The 24,310-nt window shown below is 40.2% G+C and overlaps 1 protein-coding gene and 1 long non-coding RNA gene across 3 annotated transcripts in view; one reads left to right on the top strand and one right to left on the bottom strand.

Annotated features, from left to right (window-relative positions):
- The first annotated feature begins 8,837 nt into the window (after positions 1-8,837).
- UBASH3B (ubiquitin associated and SH3 domain containing B) overlaps positions 8,838-24,310 on the top strand; it is a 96,632-nt gene continuing 81,159 nt past the window's right edge. For both annotated transcript variants that reach the window (XM_072156636.1, XM_072156637.1), the window contains exon 1: positions 8,838-8,971. In XM_072156636.1, the coding sequence (XP_072012737.1) occupies positions 8,844-8,971 (128 nt within the window). In that variant the 5' untranslated portion in view covers positions 8,838-8,843. The remainder of the gene's footprint in view (positions 8,972-24,310) is intronic.
- Positions 8,850-24,310, bottom strand: part of LOC140135315 (uncharacterized) — a 71,118-nt gene continuing 55,657 nt past the window's right edge. The window contains exon 3 of the long non-coding RNA XR_011856496.1: positions 8,850-9,304. This is a non-coding gene — a long non-coding RNA (uncharacterized lncRNA). The remainder of the gene's footprint in view (positions 9,305-24,310) is intronic.

Below are 24,310 nucleotides of genomic sequence, written 5' to 3' on the forward strand. Positions count from 1 at the left end.
TTATAATAGTTACTAATACAAACACATCTGACGGCTTCTACACCAATGAAAAGGATTGATCAGAATATATTTAAAAATATTCCTAAAAATCTCATTTAATCCTTTAAGGGTTTTTTTGTCATCTTTTTACTCCCCACTTTCAAAAATCCATACATTTCTTTATTTTTTAGTGTACCGAGCTCTATGAGGGGTTTTCTGTGTAGGAATTTGTACTTACTAACATCTTCAGAAAAAAAATTGCCATATTCTGAGGACAATAAAAAAATTTTTGTACTTCAGTGTAAGGTGTTTTTGGGGAATGAGATGACATTTTTCATTTTCAGACACCAGGGTTCTAGTACTTCACACGTCGTCTGGCAATGTTTGCAGAGGGCTCACCCGGAGGTTGTTTGCTGCATATTGCAGCAAACACCCAAGAACGTGCCAGCACTGCTCTTGGGTGTTTACATTGTGCCAACATAATGATGAAGATCGGTCGCTCATTGTGTAGCGGCGATCTGTTTACATGACAGCCTCGGATTATACAAAGACCTGAGGCTGTCTGCATGTAAACATTTGATTACAATGTGTGATTTGTACATTGTAATGCACGATGAGGTAAATCCCCATATACTCCCATACTGTATTATGGCAGTAAATGGTAGCATCAATCAGACAACCAGGGTTAAAGTACCCTAAGGAGTTTGAAAAATAAAAGATAAATTAAATACCTAAAAATTCAAATTGTCACCATTTCCCTAGAACTGACAAATATAAACCGTAAATCATAAACTTCTTAGGTATTGCCATGTCCCAAAATGTCCGTTCCATCAAAATATAATTATTCTTCTACTTTATAAAGTGCACACAGATTATACAGCGCCAGATCAGTCCCTGTCCCCAATGGGGCTTCTAATCTATTCAACCTACCAGTATGCTTTGGAGTGTGGAAAGACCCGGAGGAAAGCCACGCAAACACATAAACAATACTCCCGGCGTTTAACCCTGAAACGAAAAATAGGCCCAAAGTGGATAATGCCACTTTTTGGCCATTTTGAAAATGATAAAAAATCAAATAGAAGTCCATACAGTCCTTAAAATGGTAGCATTGAAAATTTTTGGAAGATATACAAGTGGACCTATCACCACTTCTATTATCTGTTACTCTGCATTCATTAGAATATGCCACACAACCATTGTAGCTGACCTTGGAGCACTCTGGTGTGTGAGATCTCTTCACTGACCACAGCACAGACCACAGTGCAGTTTCACATGTCAGGCACAAAGGTATTATTACACAGATCCCCAGAACTGCTGAAAAACACTGGGGGGAATTAATCATTACAATTCGTATTTGACTTGGTTGTCCATGTTCAATTCCATTCAATTCTGTTTTATCTGAATTCATCAAGTGAGCCTATGTATGCTGTTGCATTTGTTTTGTTTAATAAATTTGGTATTGTTTTTGTCCTATTTTAGCTCAGTATTGTGAAAACTAGTGTAAGCAAATAATTAATTTGGAGCAAGCAGGTTCTATTTTAACCCCTTAATGCCAAAGCCACTTTTCACCTTCCTAACACGGGCCATTTTTTCAAATCTGCCCTGTGTCACTATAAGTGGTTATAACTTCGGAACGCTTTAGCATATCCAAGTCATTTTGAAATTGTTTTCTTGTGACACTTTGTACTTCATGTTAGTTGAAAAATTTTGGTGGTATGTTTTGCAATTAATTATGAGAAAATCCGTTTTTTGGTGAAAATTAGGAAAAATTCTCAATTTTCGAAATGCAAAATGTTCTACTTTTTCCACACATAGTGATAACAGCAAAAAAACTTATCAACATTCACAGAATGTCTACGTTGTGGTCATGGTTTTTTATGCATACTCTCATTTTTGTAGGATGTTATGGGGCTTTGAACTTTAGGTGCGATTTTTTTAAATTTTCATAAACGCAAAATCCTGCTTTTGAGGGACCTGCGCAGGTTTCAAGTCACTTTAAGAGGCCTAAATAAAAGTAAAACCCCATTATAGAAACTACACCCCTCAACGTAAGCAAAACAACTTTTAAGAAGTTTGTTAACCCTTTAATTGTTTTACAGGGGTTAAAACAAAATTGGATGCAATTTTGAAATCAACATTTTTTTTTGGCTAAATGAATGTGTTTATTTTTTGGCAATGATATGCACTTTAAAAATACTTTTGGTTTCCTTTCTTTTTGTATTTTTTGGGCCATACACACTATATTATCTTTATTCTATAAATAACTATGATTACGGTGATACCTCATTTATACAGTTTTTTAAAATATATATTATATATTTTTTACAATTTTACTGCAAAAAATACTAATATAGAGAAAAACATTATGGACATAATATAGAGACATAACTTCAATATTTTTCAGTTGCTAGAGTTGGTTTAGGGCTTATTTTTTGAGTGTTGTCATTTTCAGTGGTACTATGTTTTTGATCACTTTTTGTAACATTTTTGTGAAGGGCATTATATGAAAAAATTGCATTTTTGGCGAGTTTTTCTGGTTTTGTTTTTACAATGTTCACCGAGCGGGTCCAATAATGTTACTGATTTATTGTACAGATTGTTATGGACGTGGCAATACAAAATATTTGGGGTTTTTTTTCATGATTTTGTGTATTTTGTATTTTATTTGGTATGTATAGGGAATGTTGGTGTTTAGGGGACTTTAACTTTAATTCTTTTTTATTAAAAAATGTTTTTACTAAGTTTTAAACATTTTACTTTTACAGGTTGGGTTGAACAAGCGATAATACATATTCACATATAACATAGTATAATACATATGTATTATAGTGTGTTACAGCTGGGTTCTGCTAGGAGGCAGGACCCCATTTGGAAAGAGGATCGCACAGCCTCAAGGCTCTGGCAGATCCAGGGCTGCGATCAGAGCAGCGGACCCCCTGCTAAGCGTCGCAGGCGGTCCGAATCACTTGAAATGCCCCTTGCTTGACACAGTGCCTATGGGAAGGAAGGCTTACTCACTGATGGAGGACAAAAGGGGCAACTGGCCAGTAGTAGATTATAATATAGGCGGTTCGGGTGGTAGCCCAGGGCCTAAGCCTTTTAGGGGGTCCATGGTCCCCCAAACCACCCTCCAAACTTTATACTAAGAAGGGCCTTCACCCATGAAATCCTCATACTTATGTTCCTGATCTCAATACACATCTATACAAGAGCCAGTTTAAGACCTTTGAAGGTCCTCCAAAGGTCAGGGCATTCTACATTCCCCTTAGAAGCTTTATCCCCTTAACATCGAGGCATTTTTTCGTTTTTGCGTTAACATTTTCCCCTTCACCAATATGGCACCCCCAGAGAGATAGGGATCTTCCCCCCAGGGAGCATAAAAAGAGGCTCCACCTCTCCCTCCTCAGTATTGGTTTCCTGTCCCTGGAAGGAGACCTGGGCACGCCATGGTGAAGACTTATCCCTGGTGTCTCATGGACTCTCCAGGATAGTCTTGGGCACTGTGAGTTTCGTCCTCAGGTTGGAGGACTGAAATCCCTGATAAGCAGCGGGCTCCTTGGTTAGATCTTTTTAACACTTTAAAAGACATTAATCGATTTGTTAGGGGTCTTACCGTGAAGAAACATTTTCAAAGGGACTTTGAGTCTCCCAGCATTACAGGAACACAATCTGAAATCAATTCCCAACAAGGGACACAATTTAATAACAAATATTGCGATATGATTTTTTCAGACCAACTTACTGTAGTCACATTGGCGAATATGACCGACAATAATGATGATAAATGTAATATTACTGCCAAGTCATGTATTTTTGATGTACCTAACCCAGATTTTTATCCTATTCAGGCAAGAGTGGAAGCCATGGACAGGTTCCAAGAGGTGATGGAATGCGATCTCAGAAATCTCCACTCTGCCATCTCTCGTGCCCCCTCAAATCTTACACACAGACAACGTCTGGCCCTCAAAACCCTAGGTGATGACAACACCAGGGTCATTAAAATGGCCGACAAGGGGGGCACGGTCGTAGTAATGAGTCGCGATCTCTACCAAACACAAGTAGAGAACTTATTAGCTGATGAAAAAGCTTATCGCACCCTACAGGCAGATCCGACTAGGAAATTTTCCCAGGAAATGTTCCGCATTATAGATGATGGGATGGCATTAGGGGTTTTAACAAACAAACAAGCAGAATATCTAAAGAACACACACCCCATTGTACCCATTATGCGTGCACTACCGAAAATCCATAAGGGCACTAACCCCCCTCCGATGAGACCTATAATCTCGGGAATAGGGTCCCTGAATGAGCGGTTATGCCAATGGCTCGACACATTCTTGCAACCCCTAGTCAAAAGGATACCGGGGTACTTACAGGACACGGGGGATGTACTTAGGGGTTTGCAGGGAATCATGTGGCACCCAGACCTCACATGGGTCGGATGCGACGTGGTTTCCTTGTACACCTCTATACCCCACCAAGTGGCCATGCAGGCATTGGATCTACATCTCACCAAATATAGTAGTTATGAGGACAATTTACAACTCTTACTTAAGGATGTTACCTGGTACCTGATGACCCACAATTTCTTTACATTTAATGACATTTTTTATTTACAGATACAGGGGGTCTCCATGGGGGCTAAGTTTTCCCCCTCGTTGGCAAATCTAGTCATGGCTATGTGGGAAGAGGAATTCATTTACACAATACACAACCCCTTTAATGATGCGATATGCTGGTACGGCAGATATATAGACGATCTGCTCTTGGTGTGGAGCGGGGGTGTGTCTGCCGTGCAAGCTTTCGTCGAGTATATCAACAGTAATGTATATAATCTTAAATTCACATTCTCCTCTAATAAGAGACATATGGAATTCCTGGATCTTAAGATAGTGGTTGACGAGTCAGGGACAATTTCCACATCCACCTACCGTAAGAAAACTGCGGGCAATACCATTTTACATGCCCACAGTGCGCATCCAACACATGTAGTCAAAGGGGTCCCCGTGGGTGAAATGACCAGGTCACGAAGAAATTGTAGTAATACACTGAATTATGAACAAGAACTCACCGACATCAGGGACCGACTCAACCACAGAAAGTATCCTAAATGGATGCTTGACCGAGCCGAGGCCACGGTTGCACGAAAAAACCGTACGGACATGCTCAAACGTAAGGACAAACGAAATTCTACAAACACAACCATTGATACACCTTGCCTTACCCTTCAATTTTCTAACCAATTTCATGACATCAAAAATATTTTTTTGAAATACTTACCCATTTTACAGAGCGACGAGAGCCTAACGGGAATTTTATCCGACGGAGTCAAAATTATAGCGAAAAAATCACCTACAATTGGTAACAAAATATCTCCTAGCTATTTTGGCAACGGGATTAGGCATCGATCGTCTTGGTTACATCATAAAGGGTTTTACAAGTGTGGATCATTTCCATGCAAAACCTGCAAATTAGCAAAATTGACAAAGAAATTTTCTAATTCAGAAAACACACAAACGTATGACATCAAACAATACCTTAATTGTAATTCAGACCATGCGGTCTATGTCATTAGCTGCAGAACATGCGAAAAGATGTATATAGGGTGCACCATTAGAAGATTCAAACAGAGATTTCTTGAACATTTGAGGGACATCCAAAATTGGTACAAACTAACTGCCCTCCAGCAGACAGATAAAAGAAAATCTCTCTCAGGGGCAGCAAGACACTTTATAGAATGTCATAGGGGGGAGGTAACAACCCTGGATACTTTAGTCATTGAACACGTTTGTCTTCCGAAACGAGGTGGGGACAGGCACAAATTACTACTTGATCGGGAAGCTTACTGGACTTTGGTTTTAAATACCAGTTATCCCATGGGCATGAATTATAGGAGGGAACTTATGTATCATTATTAAGTGTATTTAATGTCGGAGTCCGGTCTCCTTTATGGGGGCGGGCCTTTTTCTTTCAATCTAGATCTGGATGTCAATGTCGCTACTATCTCCATGAAACTATACTTACCCATAGGTTCAGGTCGCGATCTGTGTTCGTTTGGTACGGAGGTTTTCCGTTGTGCTGATGCCATGGGTTGACATGGCAACGCCAAGCTATACTTCCGGGTGGAGCCCTTTACTTCCGGGCGATCACACACACACACTACAAGGTATATACCATATAAATCTCCATTGATTTAACACTGACAAACTCAGGATGTTCTGTTTATGCATGTATCTTTATCGTTGGAATACCTAAATGTTAAATGTTTAACGGCAGTTTTGTCTTAGGTTTTATTATATTGTTTTAGGATAATGATCCCCTCCCTCCTCCTACACACGCGGAAATGGGCGTGGGTACAGGCTGAGTTCGGGAGCATTTATATCCATGTCGCAGTGTTTCAAAAACTAGCCATGAGTAAGGACGTGTGACGCGTCCGAAACGCGTAGGCTATTCTGCCTCATATTTTTTCTTGGTACTGCTACAGTCAACCAGGATGCACAACTACAGCTCTCGTTTGTATGTTTATGGTTATCACCATTTTTACTGAAAGAAACGGAATTAAAGGAATATATTTTTTATCCACATCTGGTGCGGCATGCGTTCTTCTGTTTTCTACTTGTCCCATGCTCGTGGTCCCTGAGCAGCAGCCAGCACAGTAACCGACAAATTGAGGTGAGCGGTCAACTTTTCTATTTTTGTATTTTCGTTAGCCCCAGCGCCCTGACCAGAAGTGAGATGATGGACACGCCCACTAGGCAGGGCAGGCCAGGGGCTGCTATTCTCTGCAGGTACAGTTTATCATGACTGACAAGTGTGACCTCCCTGAAACACCCAGAACCCCAGCCTTGATAACTTTACTGGAGGGCTGTGAGTAATGAATTTCTTCGATATTTATTCCTTCTTAATGGGTGTTTGTTTCTGTGAATTATAGGGGGAAGAGGTGCCTCAGAAAGCAACCCGTAAAACACACCATTGTGAAAGTTTTCTTAAAAGATCCTGCGATTCTTCTACGTTGGCTTTCAAACCTAATATTATGGCAGCTTGTGTAGCACTTTGGCACGGGTGCTCCCGCAATCCCTGTCTCGGATTGCGGGCGCACCTGTGCCCCTCAGTGTGCCACCGGTACTCCGCACTTCTTACCGTCCCTGGCTCCAGCGGCGGCCTCTCATGCACACGCCAGCTCGCATAGATTTAAAGGGCCGGCGAGCAGATAATTGGCGCTGGCCTGCTATAAGTGCCTGTCTCTTCCTGTGACCCTTGCCGGATCTTCAAGTCTTCCCCTGACGAGAAAGCTCTCCTGTGATTCCTGCGTTCCTGTGTTGCCAGTCCGTTCCTGTGATTCCTGTGTTGCCAGTCCGTTCCTGTGATTCCTGCATTCCTGTGTGCCAGTCCGTTCCTGTGATTCCTGCGTTCTTGATCCATGTACCAGCTCCTGCGATTCCTGACGTGAATCCTAGTGTGCGTTCCTCTGCTATTCTCCTGCCGTCACTCCGGGTACAGACGATCTCCTGTATTACTACCTTGGCAGCCACTGCTCCTGTGGAACGACCTGGTGGTATCCTGCTGCAGCAAGACCATCACGCTTTGCAGCGTGAAGACCAGGAGCCACTTCGACTCCGGTCCCAGGTCGGCTAGTACCATTTCCCGTGGTGGTTCAGAGGGTCCACGGACTCCCAGCCCTGACACACTTTAGCCTTATCTAAATCCAATGTCCAGAAGTGTGCCGCCTTCGTAGCTCGACGCACTAAAACTCACTGTCGTATCTAACTCAGCCAGAAGGGCTCTTTAGCTAAAGAACTGGTTGGGAGATGTAGGCTCAAGAAATAGACTGTGTGTGATTCTGTGTGACAGAAAATCGTTATTTGGGCCAATGCTGGAGATCCTTCTAGAAAAAGCAGCAGATAAAATATATACAGCCACCACTAATAAATATATACAGCCCACCAGTAAAATATGAAAATAATAAAACTTAATTCACCTTCTTCCATCCTCCCGCTCCACAGCATGACTTCCTCCTCTTCCATCAGTTCTTCCTTCTTAAATCAATGTTTAAGATTATGCTAATGAGCGAGAAGGTCCCTTCCTGCTGCAGACTCCCCTCCCATCCGCCTCCCTCAACACTTTCCCTTCCTTCTGCCTGATGTAATTTCACAGCTGCAGAGCACACAATGGGAGAGAGAAGTCCTCCTTATATACTGTAACAGCCCTTGAAGCTACAGCACAGAGGGGCTCTGGGAATGCCCCTTCAGGCTCATTAGCATCATTTTAAAATTTTATTTTCGCAGGGGATAACAAATATAAGAAGATTACAACAGTCACTGCAACTATGCATGCAATATCTACAATATTCCCCTCAACCATTTCAATTCTGAATTACTACATAAGCATATGTTTGATATTCACCAAAGCTCTAGGAGCAGCAGTGACAGTGTGAGACATTTTGTGAATTAAAATCCCATTGATAGAACTGATCTTATTGCAGTAAGAACTTTCCACCACAAGGAGGCATCTGGAAAGGATCACTGTGAGCCAGAAGAACTGAATGTGCATAGAATGGGCAGTAGCTGCAAATTCCTTCTTGCTGACAAATAGGATTGTGTCCCTGCCCCTTTAAGAAGGAGGGGAGAGGGAGTGTTCCTGGAAGACACATCTTTTTGATCCATTCAAACATGACTATTACCTGGTGGCAGGAGAGGACAGGGGGTTCTTGTGTCAGGGCTATTGATACAATGTGTCACTTCCTACCCTGCCTGTGACTGCAGCACCAGGAAGCTGCTGCTGCTGATACTACTGCCTCTTATCACAAGCTGCTGACTGTGACATGACTCTATGCTGAGGGATGATACGTTAACCCTTCTCCTACCATGGCTGCAAAAGACGACCTGTACAGCAAGATCATCCCCAGGAAGAACCGACAGCCACGGACTGGGACCATCAAGCATGGTTCATCCCTTGAAATCCTACTCTCCATGGGATTCCCAAAATCCAGGGCGTAAGTTATGTCTTACCCTGTCATATATTGCGGTGTTTGGGAGCTTGGGTACTTTGTTGTTCATCATCTCTGTGAACAGGCCAATTCCTGCATGATTTGTGGAGTAGTAGGGGTACTGCTGGGTCCCAGGTTTTGGCATGTGTCCCTGTGTTGTGGAGTGTTTCTGCATTACAGATAGACTGCGGTGTAAATAAGATACAGCTGCAGTGCTGGAGGGATATGAGGTTCATACTGGGATACATTAAAGGCATGTGACAAGGAAAGAAAACTTGTTTAAAGAGGTTCTTCAGCAGCTGTTTGTCTTCATGCTTGGGCCTCTGTATTTGCTCTGATCTGTAAAAAAAATGTAGTAGATACCTGTTTAGTGGGGTCAGTGTGACCATTATTTCCACAATGACGTAACTTTTATACGATAGCAGATATCAGTTGCAGGTAACACAGTAACATGCGCCATTTGCATAACTTGAGACGTTCAAAAACTTTCTTTGAAACGGAAACATTTAAGCAATTAACCGTTGTAACCTCTTTCACCTTTTATGTGCCCCACGAAGGGGGGAATGTGCCATTTTTATGGGTTTGTAGTAGTGGACAGTTTTATAATAAGAAGCGTTAAATTGGGCATTAAGCAACTTTTAAATAAAAGCAGGTTTTACTGAAAATGAGGGAAATACTGTATATAATAATATGACTGTATTATTCCCATAAAAATCCCATGTGTTGTACCTTCTTCACCCTCTAAAATGGCGGCCTGCAACCAGAAAACTACCAAACTCAATTGTAGTCAAAAGGATATTTTGGGCCACGGTTTGTTATTACTGGCTCTTTTGTTATTCCTAAAAAGGAGTATTAAACAGAATAAGGAACGCAGATGTGAACGCAGATGTGAAGCCATACTGTAAAGACATTTAGTAGAAAGCGTGTACATGATTTATACAATATGAAATATTACTGACCAGAATAAAACCTTTGCACATGGCCAAGTTCAGTCCAATAAAACCCAGTCCTTGTGTCAGGCCCATGACAGCTGTACTGCCATGCTGTATTTAGTTGTACTGGGCTTGGGATCAGGAATTTGGATGACACGGACCAAGTTTCCCAGATAAACTTGATGGTGTGCAACGACCCTACGTTATACGCTCCATGATGTGTAGAAACTTCTCTGATCACTACTAATATACTACTATATCTACATCTCTAATGCTGAGAACCTCCAAATACATTTATTTCAATAAGCTCTTTCTATAAAGCTTCACACATGGAAACTAAGAACAACTAAACAACTCTCTAGCTACGCAGTTTAGGGAATTTTCACTGTCAAAAAGTTGCATGACGTTTAGTGACCAATTATACTTTACTTTCTTACCAATAGCAGTATCTGCCAATTTGCGTCTGCAAAGGAGCACCTTCTTTATGTACATTCAGAGGTTGTTCAATAAGTACTATCACAACCCCTTTAGGACGCAGCCGTTTTGTAGTTTAGGGCTCAGCCGCATTTTTTGTAATTTGACATGTGTCGCTTTACATGGGTATAACATTTGAACACTTCAACTTACCAAAGTGATTTTGAGATTGTTTTTTCATTACATACTGTAAATTTTGGCTGATAGGTTTTACATTTATTTATAAAATGAATCTCACATTTTTGAAAAATTCACCATTTGCAATGTTCAAAATGATCTTGTTTTCAGACAGATAGCTTTACCACCCAAATTTGTTTTTAAATAACATTTCCTATACGTCTGATTTATGTTTTTAAGTGTTTGGATATTTGGTTTTTTGCTTTGGTTTTTTTGGGGATCTCTATTGTTTTTATAAAGATTTGATATTATATACAGTATAATATTAGAAACCCCCTATATAGCACTCCATTTTCAAATCTGAACCCATCAAACTATCGGAAACAGCTTTTAGAAAAGATCTTGATAGTAGTTAAGACAAAATGGAGGTAAAAATAAGAATGGTCTAATTTTGTCAGTAATATGTACATTTATCCCTAAAATTTACACATTCACATTTATTTTATGGGTCAGTACGATTACGGTGATACCAAATTTCTATATTTTTGCTTACGTTTTAATAATTTTGTAGAATAGAACCTAATGTGGGGGGAAAAAACTCTATAATTTTTGCATCACCATTTATCAAGTGGAATAGCTCTTTTCATTTTCGGTCTATAGAGCTCCCTGTAAGCATTTAAATGTTGTGGTAGCATTGACTGCAGCATTTAAAGGGTTAACACCCTTGTTCAGAGCTTTCTCCAACTGCAGGTGTTTCATGGGGATGTCTTGGCTGATGGCACCCCATGTTTCCCAATGCCGGTACAGCTCCAGCGTAGAGCTGAAGGTCATTGTGTCCATAACATACTATTATGGCATGGAGTACGATCCAGGAGTAACAACAGGTTAATATCGGTTATTGTTCACTCTGGATTATAATTGTGACTACTTGCTTTTTATGCAATTTCACTTCTCAGTGGATTGTAAATTTCACCAGGTTTAATATAGAAGAGCACTTGTTGAGCACCCTCACACAAAAGTAAACATTTAGAAAAATATAAAAGATTTGTTATATAAATTTAGCTTTGTTTCTGTACAATAAACTTGACTAATCTTTGGATAGTGTTCATCCTTGGGTTATTTTCTCTTTCGATGTTTAAAATTTAGGATTTTCTACTTGAGGGCATAGAAAGCACCCATTTTTGTGCATTATAAGACGTTGTCTGCTCTTACAAGTATGCCTTAAAAACACACGCTAGTTATACACTAGAGGTCTGTCTGTCTGTCTGAATGCTGGGGATTTCTAATGGACAGGTGAGTCACAAGTTGAAGGCCAAAGGTAACCCGTAGGTGATGGCATGTACCAATAGACATACAGCTTCCTGGTGTAAAGCATATTATTTTCCTTTTTGTATTAAAGGCTTTTATTCTGTTGAATAAGGCAGTTTGAGGAAATTTTGAGTTCATACAGCTAGGGCCCAGTTCAGAGCCCCTCGTAATTAGCAAAATATGTTACAAGGAGTGGGTTCTATGCCATGTTATTATTTGTCTGATAATGAATATAACATTTTATTAATTAAAATTAATTAATTAATATTGATTTATCTTGTATATGTCCCTATTACTTGTGAAAACCTTACTTAAATATATTGTGGACAACAGAGAGTGAATTCTGCTCAGGAGAACCAAATTCATCCATGCATTACAATGACACATTTAAGTTGTAATTCCTAATTAGTCTTATGGTAGCACTGTAGGGAAATTAAACATGTGGTTGATGCACCTCAACATTTGCTAAGGAAGGGGATGATGTGCTGGTTGTTGCACTTTTATGCATATAAAGGAAACATACCACTTCTGATGCTAGGTATTAGATGTAAACACCGGGCACCAGCTGCGCCGAAGCTACCTTGGGGCTGTAAATCAAAATGTGTTTAAACCGCGATATAGCGGTTTAAAACACTAGCTAAGGTAAGCTCCGGCACCAGCTCACCCTGGTGAGCGGTGTTTACATCTAATACCTACCATCAGAAGTGGTAGGTTTCCTTTAAATGTTGAAAAAGGGTCCCAGATGAAGGAAAACCTAGCCATAACTCTAGTCATAGTAAACCACCTATAACATATAGTCGACCCAAACTATGAAAAAAATTAATCCCAGTAGATAAGTAGCTTTGACCTGAAATAAAAAGACTGACTCTCCTACAAACTAGAAACCTCCTAAATGAGAAATCTTCACAGCACCAAATAAAGAATCTAAAAATATACATGTGTTATAAAAAAGCAGAAGCCAATAAAATGATAAAAAGATTTAAAAAATGGGTCTTAACTAAGAGATACAGCTGTACATCGTCAGAGCATAATATAACCATGTTATACCTCATGTTTTTTTCGTGAAGGGTGTGTTAGTGTAGGGAGCAGGATATAAGGTAATTTACCAATATACATCTCTTACAAGTTCTACTGTTTTTTTTCCATTCCTACCCATAAAATGGCAGCAGATGGAGGGTCATGTGGTCTCTATCTGTCCAATTAATTTTATCATATAATTTAAAAAATTATACAGTTTTTCTATATAATTTCTGTATGAATTCCTCATTTTTTTTCTAGATCTCTGCTTGCTATCACACACCTCTGATTACTCTTTATGATACTAACGAGACGTGCACCTGTGTGACCATGGTCAGATTTCTGTCCATGGCGAGTAAACTTAGAAGCTTTCTATAGAATGACAGCAAGCAGAGATTTAGAAAACCACCAGGAATTGATACAGAAAGTATATTGGAAAATTGTATAACTTTTTATCTTAAAATCATTAATCATCTTAAAATCATTTGCTAAAATGGGAACACCCCTTTAACAATCACCCAGTCAGGACCTTGATCGTATATTCATGAATACTATCATAAGGTCATGGCAGGGCGATTGTTCGTTGACAGATAAGATCGCATGACCCTTCAGTTGCCACCATTTTATGGATTTGAATGTCTTAATGGGGTTTCATTGAAATGTTCCAAAAAGTAAGAAGCCTGGGTCAAGAAGCGTTTTTCCAAATAAACTGAAGAGAAGAACAAGCATACGCATGTACTTAAGTCTATTCACTTCCAGTCAAACAAACTGGTGGTGGGGAGGAGCGGTGGGCACCAAGAAGCTGCTTTTATGTTTTTTTTGTCAAGGTGAAGAAAAGCCAAACTATACAGTATTTACTTGCCAGCTGTCCCGAATAATGCTGAAAACATTAAAATAAAACATAGTCGTTTCTTCAATCCTAAAAAGCACTTGGGCAGCCAATTGGTAGGAGTTCCACCAATCTCAAATTGGTCATCTTCAAGGATTGTTCATCTTTTGTCTGTTGCTAGTGTACTGGTTCTTTGCTTGGTGTCTACTGCCAGTGTACTGGTACTTTGCCTGGTGCCTACTGCCAGTGTACTGGTTCTTTGCCTGGTGTCTACTGCCAGTATACTGGGTTCTTTGCTTGGTGTCTACTGCCAGTGTACTGGTTCTTTGTCTGGTGTCTACTGCCAGTATACTGGGTTCTTTGCCTGGTGTCTACTGCCAGTGTACTGGTTCTTTGCCTGGTGTCTGCTGCCAGTGTGTGGTTCTTTGCCAGATGCCTACTGCCAGTGTACTGGTTCTTTACCAGGTACCTGCTGCCTCCTGCCAGTATACTGGTTCTTTTCCAGATGCCTGCTGCCAGTGTACTGGTTCTTTGCGGGGTGCCTGCAGTCAGTGTACTGGTACTTTGCGGGGTGCCTGCTGCCATGTGTACTGGTACTTTGCGGGGTACCTGCTGCCAGTGTACTGATTCTTTGCCTGGTGCCGGCTGCTAGTGTACTGGTTCTTTGTTTAGTGTCTGCTGCCAGTGTGTATTGTCTGCTGCCAGTGCACTGGTTCTTTTCCTGGTGTCTACTGCCAGTGTACTTGGTTCTATATTTGATGTCTATTGCTTCCAAATAAACTGAGGTAAAAACGATGCAGAAACATCTCTTTAGATGCTCTCTCCTCCATACTTTACACTGAAGCTCTGCTGGTTCAGGCTGGTTATTATGTGTAAACACAAGCTAAATGCATGAAGAGCTGTGTGAGAGCAGCAATTTATCCATCACATTAGTGGTGAATAACTCTTCAAGGCAATTCCACTTTTCTTCTTAAAGTTAAAGGTTTCACCATATATATTTCTAAGTCTTCAACTAATTGTATTCAGTCTGTGACTTGTAAACTATGTTTAGGCCTGATTTGCGTAATCCATAGAGCATCTCACTAAACTTACCAGTATGGGGCAACAGTCCCACAGGAAATGAGTTATAGCATCATAAAATGACTATGATTCAGTGAGATCATGACCCAGGGAAGTGTCAACATAATGTTCATAATTCACACACTGAATATCCTTCTTTGAAGCAATATGAGAAAAATTAAGGAATAAGAAAATATTTTATTTCATTTTTTTTGTTAAAAACAAAATAATGTAAAAACCTAAAACTTGATTCTCTGGACATGCAATACTGGCATTTATGTACATTTTGAAGTCATTCTTCAGGCCACTAGAGCCTATCTAGGATCTGGCTGACCTGTGTGACATCATGTTTTGGCACTAGTCTTTGTATGGAGCACTTAAGTGGTTCAGAACTGGTCAGGTGCTCTAGGGTGCTGCTCAATTGCCTGTCCTCTGAGTCTAACCTAGGTTGTTGCCTAATGACTTTGGATCAGTGGAGCCACCTAGAGGCTCACTCTATTAATACTGTAACACATTCACCTTGATGAGTGACCTTGGTTCATCTTCTCCATGTAAACCACAACCTGTGAGAAGCTTGTGTCTCGTGTTCTTCTGCTCGCTCCCTCTGACCTTTACAGTATTGATCAGCGACTCCACTGTGGTTGCGTCATCCCTTCTACAGCTAAATGTTCCACTGTAATGGCCACACAATGAGCAGAATCTGATATTTACCCCCCTCATGGCCAAGTTGTGAAATATCCCAGCAAAGAAAACAGGTTGATCTGGTGAGACAGTTGCTATTGTGAATTGCAGTGGCACGTTGAGGTCTGTTGGATACAGCTAAGTAATCCTACTCCCTGGAAGGTACATAAAGTACCGGTCATCCTTGTTGTGATGTCTCTTGAAAAGAATACAAGAATCGCAGTAAAGACTGATAATTATGTACGGTAAGCAGATATGAAGTATAAAGGAAGCAGCAAATGCATGTCATCCTTGTCATTATTATATTAAATAGCTTTATGAGTTATTGCCTTATATATTTACACTACCCAAAGTTTTTAAGTACTGTTTTGGAAACATAACAGAATATTTCTGATAATGCAACACCCTAAAAACTTAAGAAGCCCCCACCTTCCCAAGTATAAATTTACTACCAAACTAGCAAATGGTCATGCAACCATTATTGTGTCTGATATAATATAATGCTGCTAACAGTAAAATAACCCAATACTATACACTATAACTCCCCTTCAATGTCAACCAAATTCTGCAATGCGGCCCAAACTGCACTCCAGGAACGACACACGATAAATAATGCAGACCTCGGACAAGGTTATAATTAATAGTACAGACCAGTCAGACCATACAATTAATAAAAATACACACAATGGGGGTCATTTACTAAGGGCCCGATTTGCGTTTTAATGACGTGTTACCCGAATATTTCCAATTTGCGCCGATTTCCCCTGAATTGCCCTGGGATTTTGACGCACGCGATCGGTTTGTGGCGCATCGGCGCTGGCATGCACGCGACAGAAATCGGGGGGGGGGGCGTGGCTGAACGATAACCCAACGGATTCGGAAAAACCACCGCATTTTAAAAAAAAAATTGGTCGCACGGGCCATACTCACATGCACCACGATGAAGACGATGAACTCCGGGGCACCTCGGCGGACATCGGGCGCAGAACCTTCACGAATCGCCGGAAGACACGAACGCTCGTCGGAGAAGCCGCCGCTGGATCGCGAATGGACCGGGTAAGTAAATGTGCCCTAATATCTAATAATTCAGACCCTAGACCAGTAAAATAATACAGGCCACCAAACCAGATGATTAAAACAATGCAGTCTGCAGACCAGACAATAAAATGAATACAGACCAAAGACTAGGTAATGATCAATAATTTTGATTCCAGGTAATAATCATTAGTACAGACCCTAGACCAGATGAAAAATAAATACCTCTTTTTAATTCTCTTCTGCTGCAATGCCAAGTGGTAGTGATAATTCCAGCAGCAGCAGGGCCCTACACAGAGCAGGGATGGTAAGCAGGAGACCATCAAGGAGCGGGGACTACTTGTTTCATGGGACTCCTCTACTGTCTGATGGGAAGTGCTTAGTGGTTTGTACAAGCAGTGGGGGCAACTTGTAACATGCAGCTTTTTTATTGTGCACCCCTGCTTTTTACCAACAATTACAGCAAAACTGGCCAGTTGGGTCCAATAAATGGAAAGAGCTATATTTAGTTGTATTTAGCACCCTCCACAAGGTTACTATTTTAACCCATTTTCACAAAAAGGTGTTTTTTCCATTTCTTCTTTTTTTTTTATTTTTTATTTTTTTTTTAGAAATGTGTTGTATTTCATGTCAGTTGTTCATTTCCCTTTCTCACTTTTTTCTCCATTACTCACAGTTTTCAACTTTAAATATACAGTGTGTGGCTGTAGAGTGTATATAATAAAATCATGAGGAGGGGTTTTCTTGTGTGTATATTGTACAAAAACCTTATGTTGCTGCAAAAGTTCCAATGTTTTTTAAATCTTTTGATATAACTTGTTTCCCTGAATGTATATCAGGTCAACTTTCTTGTTTAAATTATCAAGGACACCATACGTGTCTGGTGCCATAAATCCACATAATAGGCTTTTAACCCCTTAACAACAGGCCCTTTTTTGGATATTGCATTTTATTCATTTTCATTTCCCACATTCAAAAATCTCTAACTTTATTATTTTTCCAGTCCATGGGGGCTTTGTTTTCTGTGTAACAAATTGCACTTTTCAGTGATGATATTAATCTTCCATTCCATGTAATGAGAAGCAGGAAAAAATTCCAAATGCAGTGAAATTGGTGAAAAAACACATTTGCGCCATTTCCTTGTGGGCTTGGTTTTTACGGCTTTCATTATGTGCCATAAATGACTCCTTTAGGATCACTGGGATACTAAATTCATATTAATGTGTTTTAATACATTTTAAAATATTAAAACCTGTACAAAAATTGGTTATTCTAATAACGTTTTAATGCTTCAGTGTACAGAGCTGTGTGACATGTTATTTTTTTGCGAGATTAGATGACGTTTTCATTGCTACCATTTTGAGGACTATACTGCCCACTAAAAATCTTCCAGTCAGGGGCCCCAAAATTCCTAGTGACGGCCCTGCACCTGTGACATAGTCTACCAAAGCTTCAGCCGCTCCATACATATGGTGTCAGGAGTGGCTAACAGAGTATAATATCCCCTCCTCCTTCATTTTTCTTATACATGTTGGTATTTCATGTGTTTCAGTAAAAACATGGGTAATTATAAATCCCAGTATAAATTACTTACCATTACTCACTAGTGCTGCCTTTCTGCTGTCAAAGTGTATCCACTGTGGTCTGCGGACACCTATACACTGAAAGAGTTTTAACAAAGATTCTGATATGTAAGGGCTGATTTTAATATAACAGGGAATCATATGGATTTCTATTCGGTAAGCCTTTTTTTGGTTGATACAATAGGCAGAGCTCAACATGGGTGCGAAGCTTACCGTATTTTCCGGACTATAAGGCGCACTTAAAAGCCTTGGATTTCCTTGGAAATCCAAAGTGCGCCTTATAGTCCGGTGCGCCCTATGTATGGCACAGGGCAGCGGACCATACTTACATAGGTCCCCGCTACCGGAGACAGCAGATCTCCAGCGGGAACTGCAGACCACGCGGCACGAACAACTTCTGCCGCGTGGTCTGCAGTTCCCGCTGGAGATCTGCTGTCTCCGGTAGCGGGGACCTATGTAAGTATGGTCCGCTGCCCTCCTCCACCTCCCCCTCACCTTCCCCACTCACCTTCCCCGCGTCGCCGCGTCTCGTCGGGTCTCGTCGCGTCTCTTCTCGTTGGGTCTCCGCTCCGCCCCCGGACCTCCGCCACGCCCCCGGACCCTGCGCCTTATAGTCCGATGCGCCTTATATATGGAATTATTACATATATAAGGCGCATCGGACTAATGCGCCTTACATTCCGGTGCGCCTAAGGGCCCGGAAAATACGGTAATATATTCTGCCAATACTGCAAATGGAGCATTGGGGCAATGTTTTTACTGAAGCAAATTGCTTCATAGCAAGAAGAAAAGAAATGATGGGGAGGAAAATCCACTTTTTTTTTATGTTTTTTTCCAAAAACTTTATTGACATACTACCAATGGTGTCCTGTACCAATTTATAAGCATGTGCTCTTTAACATGATTCTTAGCACCATCCCTTATATGAAAAATGGACTTTGTTAAAAATAACCAATTATTCTCCATCATTACTTTTAATAAGAGATAAAACTACAGAGCCCAGTGATGCTCTTATCAATGTCGGTGGCAATAGTGTCTTTGCTGTGCCTTCACATTTCTTCTACCCTCTACCAGGAACTCACATTCTCCTAATATAACAAGATTAGTTCTCAAGTAGAACCGTGTCTGAAGTCCTCTTTATGTGATATACCTGTTTATTGGCTGTTAGTAATGAAATGCGGCAATTACTGTAGTTGTCTTAATTAGCTATAACATAAAACACTACCCTTGCAGCAAGACACTGCTAGAACCTACTGTATAACCTCTTCACGTACCCAGAAGTAGGGTGCTATAAATGCCTTTCACCTCTCAGCAATTATTAGAGCCATGAGATGCCAAATGATAACCAGTTACGGTATTTCTTCATTAATACCTCTCTTGAGAAATAGAACTGCCCCTATGACTAGATACATAGGAGAAAAGGACTGTATAAATAAATAGTGGTGTGTACAATGTGATGTAAATTGTATCATAGGTGGTATAGATCTCACATTTAAGTGCATGGGCATCAAAATATGTCATCTCCAGTCCTTCCAAATGATTTAGGGGCCCTTATCACTGCCTGGAACGAGCTCAACTCTTTTATCCTAACCTATACAATGAATAGGAACCATCCGGTTGGAAACGTGTAGGTCTAGTCCAGTGTGACCATTAATCTACTATGAAAATAAAGTTTTGATGTGTTATGGAATTGCTGCAGCTCTTGCAACATTTTTTCGAACTCTATTTACACTTGTTCCTCCTCCATTGTAATAAGGTAATAATGTCAAGTACCCATGAATCTTATGTTTTAGTGACGAGGATGTCACAACAACTCCAAGTAGTATTTCTATGCCTCTGAAGACTGCTTATGTCTGTAGTGGAAAATAAGCTGCGTTGAACTGAACTGAGATTGTACCATTCAGTGGGACATGCTACGTTCTAGTCTTCAGATATCAGGGCCATTTAGTTACTTACATAATAAAATTCTGTATCAAAGACCTCATTTATTATAGGGGCTGTATAAATCTCTGCCAATATTCTACTAATATTTGGATGAGCCCACACCATTATAATAATATGTGTGTCACTGTGATGTAAAAACCAAGCAGAGAGCCATGCTTTGGCCCTAGCAGTTAGTAGACTGGTCACCATTGGTAGCACTTCCTCCCCCTCCCTCCATGGTAATTTCTTCTGCAGCATTTGGTAAAGATGGAATATGATTTACAAATGCAATAAAAAAATCTCTGGGAAGACTCAATTAGAGCTTGTTAAGTGCTCAGCAAGAGCTTGTCAGGGCACGTCTACATGGCCGGGGCGCTGCGGGGAAGCTCTAATGCACGCTGTCTATAGTGATCTCAGGACTGCCGGAGAGCAGTGGCCAGACTGGTTTTACAAATCAAATCAATACGTCACAACCTGGACTGTAGGAGCAATAAATTGGAGAAATCCATATGAATGTGTTGGAAATTTTCATTTTGTCTGCTAACTTCCCTGAGCACTGGTAACAACACTTACCGTAATATGCTTTACATCAGCATCATGGTTATAGGCAGCAATAGTGATATGTGCAGATAAGCTGTGACATCACCTATTATCTGTAGTGCTGTTTGTCATAGAGGTGTTATCTTCTTTAGTACACTTTATTAACCCTTTAGTGACCACTCATATGGGTTTCTACGCCGGTCACTGAGGGACCTCAGCCTAGGGCCTTGGTCTAAGTGTTGCATCGGTCTCAGCTGTAGAATGACGGCCTGTTCTAACAGTCCAGATCAGAATCAATCTGGACTGCTTATCCTGTTAGATCTCACAGGATAAGAAACTAAAAAAAAAAAACTTAAAAAATAAGTAATAATAAAATGTATTACATTCCCCCAAAGCCCCCATTCTCTATAAAATAAAATAAAAAAAATAAAAAATTAAATTAAATTAAAAATAAATAAATAAATATATATATATATATATATATATATATATATATATATATATATATATATATATATATATATATATATAAAACCCACAACATATTTGGTATCGCTGCAACCCAAAATCACTGATCTATAAAAATATAGAAAAGATGATGAACCCTGTAACAAAAAAACTTGCCCAAATGGCTAAATCTCCACTTTTTTTTGCCCTTTCACAACACATAAAGGTGAATGAAAAGTGATTTTAAGCTCCTACAGTCCCCAAAATGGTAGCAATGAAAACTTCAGCTCATCCAGCAATTTTTTTTTTTTTGTACAAAAAGTTTTAATTTTTAAAAATCTGTTAAAACCTATATAACTTTGGTATCCTTGTGATATAAAAAAATGTATGGATTTATGAAGTTGGGGAGCAAAAATTTAAAAATGTCCAAAAATGCAGTTCGATTTGTAATTTTTCTAGTAATAAAGCAAAAGGACAATTCTAAAATTATACTAACACAAAGCCAGGGGCAGATTAAGACTGTCATGGGCTCTGGGCTGTATGAATATTATAGCCCCTAAAATTCTGGAATTCACTTCCTACTTTTGGTACTAGAATCACGTATTTGGTAATAGAGGATGCGTCTCATCTGTCTGCTTTCAGTCTACTGTGTCAGGACCTTTGTAGATCCTTCAGAGGTTGTGTACATGTATATTGAGAGCAGAACAGATGTACAAGGATTTCATGAGAATAGGTCCTTCTCGGTTTAAAATCTGGTGGGTAGTTTGGGTCATGGGCCCCCTAGAAGGATTATGCCCTGGACTACCTCCCATACTGCCTATACTATAATCAACTGCTGCACAATGTAGATATGGGGTAATTGTTAGTTAATTAACTAATTTAATTACTTAATGGGCTGTGCGCCAGTTTTCTGTCAGACTTTGAACATTCTTTTAGGTGCAAACAGCTTGCACTGGTTTTGTGGTGCTCCCTATACTGCCCCCTATGTACAAGAATATAACTACTACAAAAATGGTTCAGAACATTTTGTGGTGCAGCTGCACTATTCTTCATGCGACACAAATTTCTGCACTGAAATGGACATTCCGATGCTCAGTCGGACCATGCGCCATATTTATCATGCAAAGTCCGACAGAAGTGTGACGCATGCCCCATGTTAAAGGTGCACTCTGTCGGAGCTGTGTTAGCAGCGCCAGATTCATGAAAAATGGGCACTTATCATGAATCTGGTGCACTCTGCACTATACTCAGGCAAACTGCTCCTAGTACAATTTGCACTGTTCAAAGGAAATTTGCTGCTATGTGTTTGAAATATAGAACATTTAGAATGGAAAATTTTTCAAACATTTTGCCAAATTTCCCGTTTTTCATAAATACAAAATACATTAAGCAAATTTTCCAATTAATTTGAAGTACATCATGCCACGTTAAAACTGTCTCAAAAGCGTTCTAAAGTTATTACTGGATACAATGACACATGACAGTTCGGAAGAATAGGCCTTGGTTATCAACGCACAAATGAGCTTGGTCAGTAAGAGATTAAATATAAAATGTTTTCATGCCACAATCTATATCATCAAATTTTAATAAAAATTATGTCTAAAAAAACTTGCTTAAACTTAACTCGTATATGTTTTTTATGTGCAGTTTGGAAAATTGCTGACCACCAATCATTTAGAAAATATTCAAATTTTAGTCACCTATCCTTTTTCATCAATTAAATTAAAAGCTTTAAAACCTGCTAAGCAGACAGCTTTGCCATGTATCAGCAATATGACCTTGCATTTCAAATTTAGCGTTTTCCTTTTGGATCTGCATGTTTCAATGTAGTTTTATCTGTTTTACTGTAATTCAATATTTTTACTTTAATCAGCACCAGTTTTACTTGGCGAACAAGAGACGCCCCATATGTGGGAGTCATGGACGAAAATGCTAAATATATGTGCATGTTTATTTATCATTTATGCTGCATTACAAAATGTCCCCCATTGATAACAAAAACCCACTCCCAATAATCATTTTAATCAGTTTCATTACTATTTATGTGCAACATCCCCCCAACGGGGCCTAGCCTTTTCTTGGGGCCTGGAGGCAGCCAGGGCCCAGAATACCGAAGTGGCTGGCGGTTGCGGCCTAGGCACGCTGATGTAACAGTGCTTGGTATGGTGTCCTACAGCCTGGCAGGTCTCCAGCAGGTGGTGTGTGCAAGAAATATAGACTGAGAGGCTAATGTACTGGTTCTCCCTCGGACAACCCCTGAGTGTCTGTAATATATGTCCCTGGGTGATGGATGGGGAGCCCTTGGTGGTACAGCCTTATCCAGGCAACAGACGGAGGCAACGTAGTACAAAATAACTCACAGTTCTTTATTAAACAACTGCAGGAAACAGGCTAGAACAATCTCGGTACAGGTTCTGGATTACTGGAGGTTCCAGATTACTGGAGTGGTCATGGAGAGGGGTCCTCAGGAGTTGGTTCACCAGCCTGGTAGCAGATGCAGGCTGGGATGAAGCTGTGTCCAGTTGTGGAAGCTGCAGCTTTTATCCTGGGTTTAGCTTAGTGTTAGTGCTGATGGTGCATAGACACTGTTTCTCTCCTCTGTGACAGGATGTGCTCTATAGTGAGAGATGAAGCTTAAGAGGCCTGTTGTAAGAGCATGTGCTCTAAGATCTTTCTGGAACTGACTGACCTAGCCCCTCCCTGTGCAGGGTTTTTTTTTTATTACCCTGGTCAGGTGGTGGCTCACTCTCCAATCACACTCCAGTGTACATTTTGCAATACAATTGGTAGACAGAATCCCATCCACTTAACCCTTGCCTGTTCAGGTAGAATCTACAGCTGCTGAGTACCTGAGACTTACTGCTTTCCCTCTTTATGGGTTGAGGGCCTAATTCGCAACTACTCCTCTGCCCATGTGTTGGCAGGGGTGTTGCATATGTCTTCCATCTTACAGATGTTTTTGGAAGATGCTGAATATAGTAAATGGAGATTTCCTACACCGTTTCCATAACTCCCATAGAATTGAATAGGAGTTATGGAAACCGTGAACTGCGCTTTCTCTGCTTATGCTGTCTCCATAACTCCTGTTCACCTCTATGTGAGGTACAGAAACAACATAGGGTGGCTGCCATTAGCTATAACTGATCTGCTGGATGAGAGATCCAACTGACCATTGTCTGTCTATCTCTCTTATAAATAGACCAATGCTATAACAATATAGTTGGTGGTCTGGTACATTTTACTAAAACACATGTAAAAAAAAAAAACTATCTTTTTGGGAAAGGTCTGTTGTACCCCATTGGTGTCCTAATAAACAATAAACAACTATTTAAACTGCCAGTGTATGAGAACACAGCAATACAGGCAGTCCCCGGGTTACATACAAGACAGGGTCTGTAGG

The sequence above is a fragment of the Engystomops pustulosus genome, chromosome 6, assembly GCF_040894005.1.
Source record: "Engystomops pustulosus chromosome 6, aEngPut4.maternal, whole genome shotgun sequence".
NCBI classification, from domain to species: domain Eukaryota; kingdom Metazoa; phylum Chordata; class Amphibia; order Anura; family Leptodactylidae; genus Engystomops; species Engystomops pustulosus.